Source organism: Microcebus murinus, chromosome 4 (genome assembly GCF_040939455.1).
Source record: "Microcebus murinus isolate Inina chromosome 4, M.murinus_Inina_mat1.0, whole genome shotgun sequence".
NCBI classification, from domain to species: domain Eukaryota; kingdom Metazoa; phylum Chordata; class Mammalia; order Primates; family Cheirogaleidae; genus Microcebus; species Microcebus murinus.
The window spans coordinates 19,123,460-19,143,279 of record NC_134107.1 but is presented as its reverse complement, the minus strand read 5'-3'; the positions used below and the strand labels follow the sequence as shown (position 1 = coordinate 19,143,279).

Genomic DNA, 19,820 nt, shown 5'->3' with positions numbered 1-19,820 from the left:
TTACTCTTCTGTAAGGCTTGCATCAGAGCTGAGAGCACAGGAGAACAGCACCTGTAATGAAATTGTGAACAAGACTATGAACATATCCATGATGTCATGGAGCACATCATCATCATACCTTCAACATTGGTTTACATGCAATGTATGTTTCCTAAGTGTCTATTGAGTTCTTCTTCTAAAGATCACACTAGATCTTCCTTTAACAAGTCAGTTTTCCTTAGATGATTTTGTTTTAGTCCTACAAGTAAAACTTCCATCTCTAAGTCCTAGTGGATATTCTATAGAGAAGAATACTTAAAGCCCCCAAATAGTCACATATTTATTAACTCCTTAGGTAAAATTGTTACCTCTTGACTAAGACATGTAATCTGAAGAACAGGTAAAGGGTTCTGGCTCTCAAGAAACTTACTCTCTGGTGATGACAATAAACTTTAAATAAATAAATTCACTTAGAGTCTTTCCTTTAAATTTGTAGCAGCTGTATATCTTTACAAAATCTTTACAATATCATCTTTACAATATCATCTGTGTAACACCAACATATTCTCTTCTGAAATATCTCCCTCAATGCTATGTTAATCCAGTGTCATATCTTTGATACTTCATGCCTGAAAGGGTATTCTATCTTCATGAATATATAATAGATATCAAGCTACTGGACTTTGAACTGACTCAAATAACGTCAAAATTATTTAGGACATTATTTTTTGTTCTGACTAGAATTGCCTGCTTTTTAAGAAGCTGCAATTCTGTTCATTTCCTCTTTACTTCTAGTACAATTCCTATCACATTCACATACACTATTCTGATTTTCAGCAAGTAATTCTTCACTGAACTGAACTAACTCATGCCTATCACCAACCAACACAGTAACTGCTGGCAGTTTTTCAAAACTCTTTAGGTGAGGTAGGTAGTAAGGGAGGAGAAAATAGACACTGAAAAAGAAGTAAAGATCAGTGGGACAGGGGTTATTTATAATGGTGTTTAGGCACTGAGAGTGCTCAAAAATAGAACTTTTGTGTTCTGATTGCAAAAAAACAACAACAACAACAAAAAAACAACTCAATGATAATTGCAAGCTTAATGTAAGAATACATGGGTTTAAATCATTTTCTAAATGTAATTACAAACCTGTCTAAGTTTGCTCATTGGAAAATAATTAGATTGAACTAGACAATCTCAGAATCCTTTCTATTGAACTGACTATGATATTCTCAATGCAGCCCTACTTTATTCTATGCTGCTGACATTTTTTTTTCATTTTTCTCTTTTTTATAATAAAATAGCAATTTTCCAGATTATAACTGTTCCTTGCAAAATGTAAGCCTGTGGCAAATGGGATTTTAATCATTACAGTACTCAAATAATGACTCTCAGTTTCTCTTCAGGGTGTACCTATTTAAGATCCAGAACAGTCTTGGAGAGAGAGGACAGCACAGTAGTGAATAATGTGTACTCTGGGGCCACACTGCCTCTGCCACAATCCCAGCATCACCACTTACTATGTGACTTTGAGCCCTTTAAGAAACCTCTCTGTGCTTCAGTGTCATCGTTTTTAGAATAAGGATACCCATCAAATCCTTATCCAAAGTTGTGATAACCCTCTTAGGGTTGTTTTTGTATTATAGTAAAGTAAAGTGCTTAGAACAGTGCCCGGCACCTGGTAAAGCCTCCATAAAGGAGAGCTATTATTAGTGTTTTTGAATTCGTCACCGTGAACATTCGGTCAGAACAAATCATCTACATCTTGGTCAACATGAAAAGAATTATATAAATAGTCCATGGTAAAATGAATAGTTCACCCATACTCATTAATTTCTTTCCAGGAATATAATAAGATTATATATATTAGGAATTACCTAGCTAATTATATGTGAGTAGTAATTATACCTGTGCTGGGATGGACTTTGACGAGAAGCATGCAGAATAATACGGAGAAAGTTGGACCCATCACCAGAAGGGAAGCTACGTGGTAGAAAACGAAAAGAAAGGAAAGATCAAATTGGGAAACAGAGAAATTACAGTTAATAAATGAATGTCCACAAATAATAAGAATGTTAATGTGATAATTAAGTGAGGCTACTGTTCTTTTAAAACTCTTCTTCAGAAAGATTTCTTTCAGTTCAGAAGTACTAGGAGCCCAACCCTCTGAGGGTGTCTGGAGATACACAGGAGGCTTCATGGGGCATCCGTGACAAATAAATGCAGACCGGATCCCAGTAAAGAACATTTTTCAAAATTCCAGAAGAAGTCTTTGACTTCCTAATGTTTCTAGATTTTATGGTTAAGGACAATAAGAATGGGACAAATATTGATACAAACCTGAATTTTTTATTATTCACTGCTGAGGAAATTACAGAATTGATAAACCTCCCATGTAGACAAGATGATTCCATTTACATGGATTTGGCAGTGGGGGACGTTTGATGTATGAAGAGTTCGAGCTCTCTCTAGAAGCTTGTTGTGATGACATTCTACACATCTCACATAATTCAGGAGTTACGTCAATTTTGAAGCCATGGACTGAAAAAGGCATAATTGTCAATGAACACAACTGCAAAAAGTCATCTGTATCCACTTCTCTATTTTTATCCACACCTCAATTTCTACAAGGTTTTGTGCTTTTTCTCTCTTTAATCATCAATGACATATTTCTCCAGGATACATCTTCTATGGGCAATTTTACTGTTAACTTTTACTTATAAAAATCAGGTACATAAACTATAGTCTAAAATTTAAGTCATCAAGTATTTAATACTCTAAAATCCAAAAGATAATATTACTAGGATTTCAACTTAAAACAGTAAGTTAACGATTTTATAGAAGAAAAATACTTTAACATAGCTTCTTAAGGACATGACATTTTAAAAGATAAATTCTTATGTTAGAAAATACTCTCCATAGTATTTTTAAATTACAGTCTTGTAGATCTTTCTAAATGACAGTAGACAAGGTACTTCCCTGAGCAAAGATTTCTTCATATACATATATACACACATACTTACATATCTGCTTGAATAATTTTTGATTCCTACATATCTGAAAAGCTCATATCTTCCTTCTGGAACATAATAGGCATTTGTTTCTTTACACTCTACATGTTTTGTATGATATACAATTTTAAATTCCCTAATTTATATATATATCTAAAATAATTCTACTGCTTTGTTAATAATACATCATGTAAAATATCATGTGCCCAAAACTGAGATTATAATCCATTTGTTTATGTGTTATACACATAACATGCAATGTATTTTTCTTTTTTTATTTGGCAAAATGGAAAGGAAGCACCTATCAGGCCGTATATTAAAATAAATACACTTTGTATATTCTGATTAATGTCTGTGTTTCCAATTCAGATTTCTCCAATGGAAACATGATATTTGAGACATCAGTATATTTTAACACATAACAGGAATTTTCAATGAGTATCCCATGTCTGTTCAAGAACTCACATCTTGGGTCTTGTCTTTGGTCAGAAAAAAATCAATGCTTCTTTCAGTTACTGTAATTGTAGATACCTCAAGCATCCATGTGTGTTCATGGAACACATGATAATATGTGGAAGATGAATGAATCTATAAGTAGATTCAAGTGGCTACAGTTTCCATATTTCTACATAGGCTACCTATTATCTAATTGTTTCTGAGAGATGTAGAAGTATCCAAAGCATGTGCCTAAAGTATAAAGACAAGTCACTTAAACATAATACCAATATTTACTGTACAAAGCTAGTTGAATATTTTCACCTGATGACAAAAAATCATTCATAGAAAGGCAGAGATGCTACCTTTGTATGACTAGGTAAAAATTGACGTTATTGACCTAATTAGTGGAAATTAACATGGCCAGATCCATTATTTGGTGGCACAAATATGCAACAAATTTATCAACACTAAAGTTACTGAATTTTTCTGTTCTCAATTATGATGAAATAAACAAAAAAGCACTTTACTTTGATTGAGCATTTATTATAACACTCATCTCCTTAGCTACTAACTTCTGGACCTAACAAGGCAAATGCTGTGATCTAACATCTTAGAAAAGCCAACAGCAGAACTTTCTCACAAGAAGAAACAGTCGTTAGTTTTTCAGTCATTCAAATAGCATGCCCCTATGACCACTGCTTTACTAATTAAAAGTATCTCCCTCTATCTTCCCAGTCTCATCCCAGGAAATATAAACCTTCCACAAATGTATACAAGCAATGATGGATATAACAGGAAAACATCACAGCTATAGGAATAGATTCCAACTGGACATATACTCCTGCTTTTGATAAAAATCGAGTTTTCAGAAATCTTTTGGGTTAAATTATCAGGAGCATCATTTTTCCATTTATATGTGCTGACATAGTTTATGACTTTTCAAATCATCACTCTTTTAAATGAAAGAGACTGTAAGGTCATCACATATGAGTTAATTAGAATATTTGGAACAAATTCAGATGAAGTAATCTCTCTGAACAGTTTTCTTCCCTAGAACAATCCCTAAAGGAAAAAGCCTTTGGTCTTGCCAAGAAAAAGTATCTGAATGCCAAGGTTGTGAAAAGCCTATAATGTTAAAAGAAAACATCTAAAGTAAATTGAAAATAAATTATGAGTTTCACATTATGAAATGTTTAGGTAAGTCAAGTAATATTTACACAGGAATGAAAGTGGAAGCAGCCCAAGTTTCCTTCCCCAACCATGTCCCAGGAAGGGAGGGTTTTATCTATTAGAAAATCTCCACCCAAGAAGCCCTGAAGCTCAAAGACAGAGAGCCCTAGACCTTAGTTGATATTGTAAATCTTGGAAAGATAGGTATAATCTTAGTTCTACAATTTTAGGTTGAGACAGAAGCTATTGACCGAGGTCCACATCTGTGTCTGATGTAGCAATAGTGATATTTAGTTCATTAACTCAATCCTTCATTTTAGTCTAATTTCAATTCAGTATTTGTTTCTACAAAAACAGAGACTGTTATTTTCCAACACAGGAACAGCCCCTAAGAATTTCCACTGTTATTTCCTTAATTATGGATGTCATTGGCTCCATTGCATATGGTTATCTCATCATATATTTAATTAAATATTAGATCTTCTGTGTCATGAGGGTCTTAGATAAAAAGTCACATAAATAATTATATGAATCAGTTAAATATCTTTATCCACTCAAAGTAGACAATTTTTAACTTATGTAATAAATGGATTGAATCCAGGAAACCCAAATATCCTATTTAATATATGTGAGACTTAAAGAGCACATCTAAGCTCAATGTCTCACTCTTGGTAAGTGTGAAAAGATGTACAAGTATATTTTAATTCTGAAGAACTATCTTATGTGGTCAAGGTTACTGTGGATTAAATATGACTCAAGGAGGAAGAGCTAATATATGCATAAGGCATCATTCTCCCTGTCTTCTTCAGCTGAACTCAAGAAACTACTAATGTTTTCTTCTTATGAGGCAAAGGTGTTTGCTAGATCAGATGATGTCCAGAACAGCTTAGAATCTACATTTATTTACTCCAAAAAAAATGCATGGAAATTATTAACTGATGTAGATGTTGCCTCAAAATATGCCACAGTCCACAGGAATTCTGTATAACCAGTTTCTATAGCCAACCTAGAAAGTCAAATATACATCTAGCAAAAATGTTTCATTTTACCCCAAAACTCCAACTAAGAACGACAAGGGGAGCTAGAAAAATGTAATATGCATGAGCTTGAAAGTACTTTAAAAACTAGCAAGGCAGAAAGGATCAATGGAACCACTGTTTTGAAGGAAAGTCAGAGAGCTTGACTCTGCATGTGGGGTCTCTTTTCTCTAAAAGTATAGGATAATTCTAAAAGCCAAAAATGGAAGACTGAAAAGCTGGGGGGGCCGTTTTATAGTTGCTTTACTCTGAAGGACAAGTGAAATTCAAGGTCTACCAAGGAGGAGGTTCCTTTTTCAACAGCCAGGCTTTCATCTGAGAACATTTGAGGGCTTTACTCTTGGAGTAAAGCCCTCAAAGAGGGAATACACAGCGGAGTATTGGCGGAGAATACACCATAGAGTGGTCCTCAAAGGAAATCAAGCCCAGCTTAAATCATCTAATTTCTTGATTGAATTAATGTTATCTGGGGTCTTTACTTCTGCAATCCTAGTTGTCAGGCAGAAACACACAGGAATTCCTCTCCTTTTTTTTTTTTTTTTTGAGACAAAGTCTCACTCTGTCACTCTGAGTAGGGTGCCATGGCATCAGCCTAGCTCCTAGCAACCTGAAACTCCTGGGCTCACGCCATCCTTCTGCCTCAGCCTCCCAAATAGCTGGAACTGCAGGCATGCGCCACCATGCCCGGCTAATTTTTATAAATATATATATTTATATAGATGTGTATATATATATATGTATATATATATATATATTAGTTGTCCAGCTAATTTCTTTCTATATATTTTTTAGTATAGACAGGGTCTTGCTCTTGCTCAGGCTGGTCTAAAACTACTGAGCTCAAATGATCTGACTGCCTCAGCCTCCCAGAGTGGTAGCATGAGAGGTGTGAGCCACCATGCCAGGCCTTGGAAATACTCTCTTAAATAAGAAAACATCATAAAAAGTCTTGAGTCATTTGACAGCCTTTTATATATCAAATCTGTCACTTAAAAATAACAAAATATAGGAGAAGACAAGGCCTGATTGAAAGGCAAGAGGAATAATAACAGACGTAGATGATTCGAATAATAAAAACAAGCATTTTAAAATAAGCTTATATATACAAAAATTAAAACACAAGGCAGATAATAAATATGAAAACTATAATAAAATATATAACAAATGAAATTAAAAACCGAATGATGGGCTTTAACAGCATATTAGACACTGATAAACAGAGAATTAGCAAATTAGAAGAGTAGAAAAAGATATGCAGACCCAGGCTGAGAGCAATAAAGTAAATGCAGAGAATAATATGAAAGAGGTATAAAGGACACAGTGTTAAAGTGTAATATACATTTAATATAATGACAATTCCAGAAAGAAAATAGAAAATGAATAATGTTGCCAAAATATTTGAAAAGACACAGCTGAAATTTTTCTAAAATTGTTGAAAAACATTAAGCTGTAAATTCATAGGGTGTTACAAGTTTCATGAAGAATACATTTTAAAAAGAATAATTCTTAAAAGAATAAATAGAAAATGTTAACCATAATGAAACCAAAAGACAAAGAGAAATTATAAGAACATAGTGCATTCAAGAAAATAACAGTAAGACTGACAACCTATTTCTTAAAAAGAAGTGGTGAAAACCAGAAGATGAAGGAAATAGATCTTCATGGTTCTAACTGGAAATATGTGTGAACATAGAATTAAATATAAATTTTAAACTCTTGTAGAAACTTAGGGAAAATGAAGAGCTTTTCTTGACCAAATGAATAATAAAAAAAAAGAAAAGGATGAGATATTTTTGTAATCAGCCAAATGGTACTATATAGACCTCTGAGGACTGATCCTCAGGGAAAAGGAAAAAGCTCTGAAATGGAAAAAAAGGAAATGCAGGAAAGAATGAAGACTATGAGAAAGAAGAAATATGGGAGTAAATAAACAAGAATATTAACTATAGGCAATATTTATAAATGTAAAACAAATAGGGAGATGGTGAATTCAAGTCCAAAGATATGATTAATTATATTTATTTTCAAAAATTTACAGAGTGCAAGTGGTTTTGTTTCCTTAATGAATTGAATCATGGTGAAGTCAGAGATTTCAGTGTACCTGTCACCAGAATAGTGTACTTTGTATCTGGCAGGTAGCTTTTTATCCCTCCCCCTTCTTCCTTTTCAATGTTTATTTCCCCACTTTATGACAGACAATGTATATCTCCTGTTTAGTTCCCACTGATAAGTGACAATATGTGGTATTTGGTTTTTCACTCCTGAGTCACCTCACTTAGGGTAAAGAAACTCCAGTTCCACCCAAGTTTCTGCTAAAGACATTATTCCACTCCTTTGAATAGCTGAGCAGTAGTCCATGGTATAGATATGCCACAATCTCTTTACCCAATTATGTTGGTACCTATCTTTGAAATTGTGAATTGTGCTATAATAACCATTTGAGTGCAGGTGTCTTTTTTATAAAGTGACTTGTTTTCCTTTGGGTAGATAGTAATTGGATTGCTGGATAAAATGGTAGGTCAACTTTTATTAATAGTTCTTTGAATAATATCCATACTGCTCTCCATAGTGGCTGTCCTAGTTTTCATTACCACCAATATTTATAAGTGTTCTCATTTCACTGCTTCCATGCCAACATCCATTGTTTTCTGGTTTTTTTAAATAATTACAATGATTAATTTTATTTTTAAAAAATGAGTAATTTTCCTCTGTTTACATAAAACAGATCTCAGTAGCAAGACCGTACAAAAAAATCATAGGAGGCTAAGAAAGGTAAAAATAAAATAGTAGAATAAACTACATAAACTTTGACCAAGAGAATAGTTTCTCTACCAAATGAGGCAAAAATAGACTCCAAGACAGGATTAAAAACTAGATTATCCTAAAGAAAGAAACTGAAAAATCAGCAATAATACAATAAGAATTTTAGCTCAACTTTCAGTAAAGGTGAGACTATGCACCCCAAAACATTCATAAAGATATTTAAGATTTAAACAACACCATTAAAAAATCTCACCTACTGATATAGGAGAAGAATGCATCTAACAGCTGTAAAATACACATTCTTCTCAAGTGCACATGGAACATTTTTCAAAATCAATCATATGCTGTTCCATAATGGAATTCTCAAGAAATTTCAAAGATTAATAATCATAAAATATGTCTCTGAACATGAAAGTATAAGCTAGAAAATGAAAACCTAAAATTAGCCAGATAATTTCTGTATGTTTGAAAACTAAGCAAATAACTTCTAAAGAACCCATTGGAAAATAACAGTCACAGTAGAAATTAGAAGATATTTTGAGCTTAATAATGAGAATACAACGTATCAAAGCTTGTAAAAGTGAGCCAAAATCTAACTGGTATTCATTAGAAAAAATATCAAACATCTTAGAATATCAGATTTTGGTAAAGCTGTAGAGTAATGAGAGTGTCATGCCCTGCTGATAGGAGTGATTTGTAACACAGAATTAGGGAAAACTACAATCATCTGTAAAAGTGAGCATGTAAACATTCTACTTAACACAAAATAATTGCTTTCAGGATGTCCATAGCAGTATTGTGTACAAATCACAAACCTGAAAACAACCCAAATGGTCTGTGATTGAAAGATTACTTAACCTGTAGCATATTCACACATGGCGTAAGCAGAGGAAATGATGCAACGACGGCAACATGCACATACGTGACCAAATATTAGAGTGTTAGCATTGTGGATAAAATTAAAATTCACAAAATTATGTACCATTAGTATAATTTTAATAATGGTAAAGAATAATAAAATCTAAATGATATAGTTTAAGGATAAATTTAGCATTGGTATTAGCTCTGGGGAAAGGTAGAAAAATAGCATCAGAGAGATACACACAGGTACTTCCAATAACATTGATAATATATTAGGTAAGAGACTACACAATTTATAAATAAATTCCATGTATTACCAGATGTGCATAAAAATGATTTTATTATTTCATTTTATTATTTTAAAATAATTTACTACTTTCCTAACACACTCTATTTATAGCAGTTTTATTGGTGCCATTTGAGAAAGGTCTGTGTCATCAGCCATCAAGACTTTGCCTTCCTTTTTCAAGAATACAGTTGTTTTCTGGTTCTCGCCCTGTGGGCAACAGCAGGCCTTGGTCTGACGCTTCCACAAAGCCCATGTGTGAGGGTCTGAGTGCAAGTCTGTGTCCAGCTCTGGGAAGCAGAGGCAAGGTGAGAGAAGTTGGGTGTGTGTGGAAGCTGGGCAGAGCCATGGCTAGAGATGTGTGTGCAAGGTGAGCCGGCCCCACATGAACCCGTCTCCAGTTAAAATAATAAGAGTTTTAAAATATGTTTCTATTCAAAAAGGTACACTTGTACATTAGATATCTAGATTCATTCCTCCTCATATCTGCTTCTGCTACTTTGTATTCTCTGACTAATGTAGAACATGAGGACCATAGGTAACAAAATAGTACTGTATTTGAAATTTATGCTAAATGAGTATATTTTAGCTGCTCTTTTCACAAAAACAAAAAAGAATAGGTAACTGTGCGAGATGGTGATTTGATAGGTATGTTCATTTGCTTCACCGTAGTGACCTTTTTACTTTTTATGTGTATCCCATAACATGATATGGTATACCCTAAATATATATACTAAAATTTATTTGTTAAAAATGTAAATTCTTATAAACCATAATGCTCTATATTGGAATGAAAGCAATTTTATATTTTTCCTGGTTTGTGATATTCTAAGATGACTGGAGATCGGTAAAAATTTTTTTGAAAGTATTGAAAAACTAGGCCGAGTGCAGTGGCTCATGCCAGTAATCCTAGCACTCTGGTAGGCCAAGGTGGGTGGATTGCTTGAACTCAGGAGTTCTAGACCAGCCTGAAAATGAGCGAGACCTCATCTCCACTGAAAATAGAAAGAAATTAGCCAAACAACTAAAAATAGAAAAAATTAGCCGGGCACAGTGGTGTGTGCCTGCTGTCCCAGCTACCCAGGAGGCTGAGGGAGAAGGATCCTTTGAGGCCAGGAGTTTGAGGTTGCTGAGAGCTAGGCTGATACCATGGCACTCTAGCCCAGGCAACAGAGTGAGACTCTGTCTCAAAAAAAAAAAAAAAAGAGTTGAAAAACCAAATTTATTTAGACCACAACAGATCATTTTTAATTATATAAGTAAACTATTTAAAATAAACATAACATTTAGGGAAACACATTCCCTATGCAAAATAACACATTTCTTTACCCATTTCTTCAGCATCATGCAGATAAAACAAGCTTTAACTGTTATTCAAAGACTGACAAAAATATACATGATAACTAGTGAGAAAAATCACAAAAATAAATGAAGCAAAGTAGCTATTTTGTAATCAAGAACTAGAATATGTTTTCATCACCATCCACATTCCAGCAAACAAAATCATCTACTGATAATTTCTTTAACTAAACCCAACATCATCTGTAAACCAAATGTCCTGAACTAGAAATGGACAGATAGTGACCTGAGGAACAGAAGTAATCTTAAGACAAAATATATAGAACAAATACAGAGAGCTGCTTTGCTGATAGAATAATGAACATTAAAACTTAAAGTCCACTGTTTTGGTCTTAGAAATTTGTTCTATAGGTTAGCCAAGTTGCTTTCTCTTAAAGGATAGTGATGGTAAATTTTCAAAAATAGTTTGTTTCTCCTTCAAAAAGAAAAAAAAAAAAACCATTTCTTCTAAGTCCCATTTCAATATATACGTATTGAGCTTAGTTTTATTTTTACTTGTATTAGGATATCTGTGCCTTTTATTCATCCTGCAGAAATTTTCTGTTGGATTGATTGTATTCTCAAAATATAATTTAATTCACATTTCCATTGACTTTCTCTAAATAAAGAGAAGCATTTCTAGGGAATCCATTGAATTTACTACACAATCCATGGTTACAATTAATTGTCTGTTGCCTTAAAACAGGTAATAAACATGTTCAGTGTGGAAGGCGTTTGTATTCCATCCATAGTAAACTTTTTACACCACAGTTTTCCCATAGCATTTTTCATCTCTGAATTTCGCAAGGTATATATTAGAGGATTCAACATGGGAGTGACAATTGTATAAAACACAGTCACGTATTTGTCAATGGGAAAGTTGGAGACAGGTCTAACATATATGAAAATACAGGGAACAAAAAAGAGGACAACTACAGTGATGTGGGAGCTGCAGGTGGACAGGGCCTTACCCCTCCCTTCCTCACTGTACCTTGTAAGGGAGCTTAAAATCACTCCGTAGGAGATGAGTAGAAGGGTAAAGACGACCGTGCACATGGCTCCACCATTGGCAACCACAGTGAGACCTATAAAGTAGGTGTCAGTGCATGCAAGTTCCAGTAATGGGTACATGTCACAGAAGAAGTGGTCGATGACATTGGGGCCACAGAAGGGGAGACTGTATACAACGACAATTTGGAGCACAGAGTGCATCAAACCTCCAACCCAGGCCACCACCAACAGAAGGACGCAAACCCGTCGATTCATGATGGTAAAATAGTGCAGAGGCTTACAGATGGCCACGTAGCGGTCATAGGCCATTGCCACAAGAAGGACGATCTCAGATCCACCAAACACATGATCGATAAAGAGCTGCCCCATGCATGCTGGGAAGGAAATCGTCTTTTTATCACAAATTAGGTCTACAAGTAATGTGGGTGACATGACAGTAGCATAAGCAGCATCCATGAATGAAAGAGAGGCCAGGAAGAAGTACATTGGGGAGCCCAAGGAGGGGCTGCTGATAACAGTCACCACGATGAGCAGGTTGCCCACCATCGTCACAATGTATGTGAGTAAAAACATCACAAATAATGCTTTTTGCCCGTCAGGATCCTGAGTGAAGCCCAGGAGGACAAATTCTGTCACATTGTTACTCCCTCCCATTTACTCTTCTGTAAGGCTTCTATGAGAGCTGAGAGCTCAGGAGAACATCACCTGTAATGAAATGGTGAACAGGACTATGAACACATGCACGATGTCATGGAGCACATCTTCATTATCAGACTCTCAGCAGTGGTTTAGGTACAATGAACATCCAGTTAGTTCCAGTTAGTTCCTCTTTTAAGCTCACACTAGACCTTGCTTTAACAACTCCTTTTTCTCAGATGATTTTGTTTAGGTCCTACAAGTAAAAGTTTCTATCTCTAAGTCTTAGTTGATACTCTATAGAGAAGAATAGTTAAAGGCCCTGAAATATTCATACATTTATTAATTCCAAATGGAAATTATGTTATAGCTTGTGTCAGACATCAGCTGTGAAGAACAGGGAAAGGGTTCTGGCTTTCCAGAAACTTACACTCTGGTGGTGACAGTAAACCCTAAATAAATAAATTGGCATAGGGTCAGTCCTTTGAATTTGTGGCAGTTGTGGTATCTTTACAATATTATCAGTGTAGCACCAAACATAACCTCTTCTGAAATATTGTGCACACAATACTACAGTAATCCACTGCTGTAGCTTTGATACCTCATGCCTTAAGGATCCTCTCTCTTATTGAATCTCTCAGTACATATCAAGTGACAGGACTTTTTTTTTTTTTTTTTTTTTTTTTTTTTTTTTTGAGACAGAGTCTCACTTTGTTGCCCAGGCTAGAGTGAGTGCCGTGGCGTAGCTCACAGCAACCTCAAACTCCTGGGCTCGAGTGATCCTTCTGCCTCAGCCTCCCGGGTAGCTGGGACTACAGGCATGCGCCACCATGCCCGGCTAATTTTTTATATATATATCAGTTGGCCAATTAATTTCTTTGTATTTATAGTAGAGACGGGGTCTCACTCTTGCTCAGGCTGGTTTTGAACTCCTGACCTTGAGCAATCCGCCCGCCTCGGCCTCCCAAGAGCTAGGATTACAGGCGTGAGCCACAGCGCCCGGCCAAGTGACAGGACTTTGAACTGTATTAAACAATTACAAAAATTTTTAGGACTTTATTTTTATGTCTGACTCAAATTGTTTGCTTTTTAAGAAACTGTAATTCTGTTCAATCCCTCTGTACTGATAGTACAATTCCTAACACACTCACATACACCACTATTCTGATTTTTAGCAAATAATTCTGAACTGAATTGAACTTACTGATAGCTATCACCACCTCATTAACAGCTAGTAGTTTTTTTCAAAACTCTTTGGGTGAGCTAGGTAGTGAGGGAGGAGAAAATAGATACTGAAAAGAGAGGTAAATATCAATGGGACAGTGGTTTATAATGCTGTGTAGGCACTGTGAATGGTTAAAATTAGAAATTCAAGAACCAGATTCCAAAGAGAATCAACTCAATGATAATTCCAAGCTCAGTGTAAGAAGACATGGAATTGAGTGATTTTCTAAATGTTTTCACGTCTGTCTCTGTCTCCGTTTGCTTATTGGAAAATAATGGGATTGAAAAATACGGTCTCAGAACCCTTTCCATTTGAAACTGTCTATCATACTATGACTACAGCCCTGCTTTATTTTACTCTGCTCAAATTTTGTTTCATTTTTCCTGTTTTTTTATAATTAAATAACAATATCCCAGATTATCACTGTTCGTTGCAAAATGTAAGCCAGTGGCAAATGGAATTTGATCATTACAGTGAGCAAATAATGTCTATATGCTTCTCATCAGGGTGTACCTATTTATGATCAAAGACTTCCTGGGAGAGAAAGCACAGCACAGTACTGAACAATGTGTATTCTGGAGCCACATTGCCCCTGCTGCAATCCTAGCATCACCACTTACTATGTGACATGGAGCTGCTTAATAACCCTCTCTGTGCTTCAGTGTCATTGTTTTTATAATGAGGATACCCATAGTGCTTGCCTCTTAGGGTTGTTTGTATTACAACAAAGAGAAGTGCCTAGCACAGTGCTTGGTCCCCAGTAGAGATTCAATAAAAGAGAACTATTATTAGTGGTCTTGAATGCTTCACTGTGAACATTGGATCAGAACTAATCATCTGGATATTGGTCAGCATGAAAGGAATTATATACATTGTCCAAGACAACATGAAGAGTTTACCCATAACTCATTAATTTTTTTCTGGACATACAATAAATTATATATGTTAGGAATTACCTGTCCAATTATAGAGGAGTAGTAATTTTACCTGTTCTGGGATGGACTTTGATGAGAAGCATGCAGAGTAACAGGGCAGAAGTTGGACCCTTCACCAGACAGAGAGCTTCGTAGCAGAAAATGAGAGAAAAGAAGGATCAAATTGGGAAACAGAGAAATTAGATTTAATAAATGAATGTTCACAAGTAATAGGAGGATTAATGTGATAATTAAATGAAATTAGCATTCTTTTAAACATCTTCTTCAGAAATATTTTTTTGTGGCAGGAAATACTGGGAATTCAACCTGCTGAGGTGCCTGGAAATACACAAGAGGCTTCATGGGGCAGCCATAACATATAAAGACAGACCAGATCCTAGTAAAGCAAACTTTTAAATATTCCAAAGTAATAAATCATTAATTTCCTAAAGTTTCTAGATCTGAAGGTTAAGGACAAAGTTAAAGAACAGAGAAGAATGGGACAAATATTAATACAAACCCCAAATTTCTAGTTATTCACTGCTGAGGAAATTACAGAATTAATAAACCTCCCACGTTGATAAGATGATTCCGTTTACATGGATTTGGCAGTGAGAGACGTCATGTGTATGAAGAGTGTGAGCTCTCTCTAGAAGCTCATTGTGATGAAAATTCTACACGTCTCAGTTACATAATATAGGACTTCTGTCACTTCTGAAGCTATAGACTGATAAAGCTATAACTGTCAAAAAGGTGACTGTAATGTAGTCTGTATGCAAATCTCTATTTTGATCTGCACCTCACTTTCTGCAACGTTTAGAGCCTTTTCTCTCTTTAATCATCAGTGGCCAATTTCACCAGGATAAATCTTCCACTGGACAATTTAAATATTATATTTACTTTTAAACGTAGGCTACATAAACTATCCTCTAAAGGTAAAGTCATCAAAGATTTAATACTCTAAAAACCAAAAGATAGTATTACTAGGCTTTCAACTTAAAACAATAAGTTAACACTTTTATAGAAGAAAAATAATTTAACATAGTTTCTTAAGGACATGGCATTTTAAAAGATAAATTCTCATGCTAGCAATAATACTCTCTATAGTATTTTAAAATTATAGTCTTGTACATCTTTATAAATGACAGTAGACAAGGTACTTCCTTGAGCAAGGGTTTCTACATATATATATATATATATATATACTAACATATCTTCTGAGATAATTTTTAGATTCATATATAAAAGCCCCTATCTTGCTTCCAGAACATAATAGGTATTTGTTATTTATACTCTAACATATTTTGTATGATATGCAATTTGAAATTCTCTAATTCAAATATATCTACAATCAATCTACAGCTTTGTTAAGACATCATAAAAAATATCGTATTCCCCAAACTGAGATTATAATCCATTGGTTTATCTGTTATACACGTAACATGAAATGTATTTCTCTTTTTATTTGACAGAATGGAAAGTAAACACCTAACAGGATACACATGAAAAGAAATCCACTTTGTATATTCTGATTAATTTCTGTGTTTTGGTAGCTTAATTTTTCCAATTCAGATTTCACCAATGAAAACATATAACATTTGAGATATAATGCATATTTCAACATATCACAGGAATTTTCAATGAGTAACCCATATCTGTTGTTTCAAGAACTTACATCTTTGATCTTGTTCTTGGTCTGGAAAAATCAATGCTTCTTTCACTGACTGTAATGGTAGATACCTCATGCATCCATGTATGATCATGAAATACATGGTAATATGTGGATGATGATTGAATCTCAAAATAGATCCCAGTGGCTACAGTTTCCATATCTACATTGGCTTCCCATTATCTCATTCTTTCAGAGAGATGCAGAAGTATCCAAAGAACATGTCTAAAATATAAACACAAGTCACTTAAACATAATGCCAATATATACTGTACAAAGGTAGTTGCATATTCTCCCCTGATGAGACTATTCGTTAATAGGAAAGTAGAGATGCAATGTTGGCATGACTATGTAAAAATAGATATAATTAGTGGAAATTAACATGACCAACCCCATTACTGACGGCAAAAATAAATAACAAATTTATAAACACTAAATTGAATTACCGTATTTTTCTCCTCCCTATTATGACAAAACTGTAAAAAAGCACTTTACTTTGATGGAGCATTTATTATAACATTCATCTGCTTAGCTACTAACTTCTGTACCTAACAAGGCAATTTCTGGGACTAACTTCTTGGACAAGGCAATAACAGAATTTTCTCACAGGTAGAAGAATAATTCTTTAGTTTTTTAGTCATTCAAATAGAATATCCCTATGACCACTGCTTTACTAATTAAAATATCTCCCTCTATCTTTCCAATCTCATCCCAGAAAATCTAAACCTTCCACAAATTCATACAAGTAATGAAGGACAAAAAAAGAAAACATCACAGCAATAGGAATACATACCATCTGGACACATATTCCAACTTTTGATAAAAATTGAGTTTTCCAAAATCTCTTAGGGTTATTTATCAGGGAAATAATTCTTCCATTTACATGTGCAGACAGAGTTTGTGACTTTTCAAATCATCACTCTTTTAAATGAAAGAGACTGTAAGGTCATCACACATGAGTTAATTAGAATATTTGGGAAAACTTCAGATGAAGTAATCTCTCTGAACAGTTTTCTTCCCTAGAACAATCCCTAGAGGAAAAAGACTTGTGTCTTGCCAAGAAAATGTAGCTGAATGCCAAGGATGAGAAAAGCCTACAATGTGAAAAGAAAAAATGTAAAGTAAATAGAGTAACAAATTTTGAGTTTCCCATTATGAAATATATAGGTAAGGCAAGTAATATTTAAACAGGAATGAAAGTAGAGGCAGCCCAAGTTTCCTTCCCCAACCATGTGGCCAGCAAAGCAGGGTTTTACTCTGTTAGAAAGTCTCTATCCAAGAAGCCTTGAAGCTCAAAGACAGAGCCACTAGAACTTCGTTGATATTCTAAATCTTGGAAAGATAGACAATCTTAGTTTTGCAGTTTTATGTTGAAGTAGAAGTTATTGATGAAGGTTACATCTGTGTCAGATGTAGCCATAGTGATCTTTAGTCCATTAACTCAATCCTTCATTTTAGTCTAATTTCAATTCAGTAGCTGTTTCTACAAGAAAGAAACTGTTCTTTTCCATCACAAGTACAGCACCGAGGACTTCAACTGTTATTTCCTTAATTGTGGATGTCATTGGCTGCACTGCATATTGTCATCTCATCATGTATTTAATTATATATTGGATCTTCTGTGGCATAGGGCCTTAGATAAAGAGTCTCATAAATACCCTATCTGAACCCACTAAGTATGTTTATCAAAAAAAGTTGATAGCTTTTAACTTATGTAATAAATGGATTGAATTCGGGAAACCCAAATATCTTATTTATTATAAGTGAGATTTAAATAGGAGTTCTAATCACTATGTCTCTCTCATTGGTAAGTGATAAAAGATGCACAAATATATCTTAATTCTGTAAAAGTATCTTATGTGATTAAAGTTACTGTGGATTAAAATATGACCCCAAGTAGAAGAGCTAGTATATATATAAGGCATGATTCTCTATGTCCCTTCCAGCTGAATTCCAAGAACTCCTAATGTTTTCTGCTTATGAGGCAAAGGTGTTTGCTAGTATAGATGATGTCCACAGCAGGCTAGAATCTGAATTTGTTTACTCCAACAAAACAAATACACTGAAAATACTACTGATGTAGATGTTGTCTCAAAACATGCCATAGTCCACAGTAATTCTGTATAATGCATCTCTATAGCCAACCTAGAAACTCAAATATACATCTAACAAAAATGTTTTAGTTTACCCCAAATCTCCAAAAGAATGCCCAGTGGAGCTAGGAAAATGTAATATGTGTGAACTTGAAGGCACTTAGAAAATTAGCAAGGCACAAAAGTTCTGTGGGACCACTATTTTGAAGGAAAGCCAGAGAGCTAGACTCTGCTTGTGGGTTCTCTTTTCCCTATAAGTATTGAATAATTCTAAAAGCCAAAAATGAAAGCCTGAAAAGCTCGGAGAACCTTTCTACAGATACTTTACTCTGAGGGACAAGTGAAATTCAAGGTCTATCAAGGAGAACAATCCTTTTTCAACAGCCAGGCTTTCATCTGAGCCCACTTGTGATCTTTACTCTGAGTGTGGGAGATTAGACTATAGAGTGGTCCTGAAAGGAAATCAAGCCCATTTTGAATCATCTAATTTGTTAATTGAATTAATGTTATCTGGGATCTTTACTTCTGCAGTCCTAGTTGTCAGATAGAAACACAAGAAATTCTCTCTTGGATAGGAAATTATCATAGAAAGTCTTGTGTCGTCTGATATCTTTTTTTTATATAAAATCTAGCACTTAAAAATAACAAAATATAGGAGAAGACAAGGCTTGATTGAAAGGCAACAGCAATCAAAATGGAAATAGATGGTACAAATAATAAAAAACAAGCATTTTAAAATAAGCTTAATATGTACAAAAGATTAAAACTCTAGACAAGTAATAAATTTGAAAACTAGAATAAAATATCTAATAAGTGAAATTAAAGACTCAATGATTGGCTTTTACAGCATATTAGAAATTGATAAATAGAGAATTAGTAAATTAGAAGAAAGATTAGAAAAAATATGCAGAGCAATGTTGAGAGCAATAAAGTAAATGCAAAAAATAGTATAGAAGAGTTATAAAGGACACAGTGTAAAGTAATGCACATTTACTGTAATTACAATTCCAGAAAGAGAAGAGGAGAATAGGGTATCCAAAATATATAAAAAGATACAGCTGAAGAATTTTCTAAAAGTGTTGAAAGACATTAAACTGTAATTTCTTAGTGTGTTACAAGTTTCTTGAAGAATAAATTTTAAAAAGGCATACAGCCTCCCTAGGCTCAACCAGGAAGAAATAGAATTCCTGAACAGACCAATATCAAGTACTGAAATTGAAACAGCAATAAAAAGGATAAATAGAAAAGGTAAACATAATGAGACCAAAAGATGAAGAGAGATTATTAAGGGCATAGTGCATTCAAGACAGTAACAGTAAGACTGACAACCTATTTCTTAAAAAGAAGTGCTGAAAACCAGAAGATGAAGGGAATAGATCTTCATGG

The 19,820-nt window shown here is 34.4% G+C and overlaps 1 protein-coding gene across 1 annotated transcript; it reads right to left on the bottom strand.

The window, feature by feature from the left end:
• Positions 1-11,567: 11,567 nt before the first annotated feature.
• LOC142870531 (olfactory receptor 4A5-like) lies at positions 11,568-12,696 on the bottom strand. The gene has a single exon (XM_076001378.1). The coding sequence runs from the start codon at positions 12,549-12,551 to the stop codon at positions 11,568-11,570; it is 984 nt and encodes a 327-aa protein (XP_075857493.1). The 5' UTR covers positions 12,552-12,696.
• Positions 12,697-19,820: the final 7,124 nt, after the last annotated feature.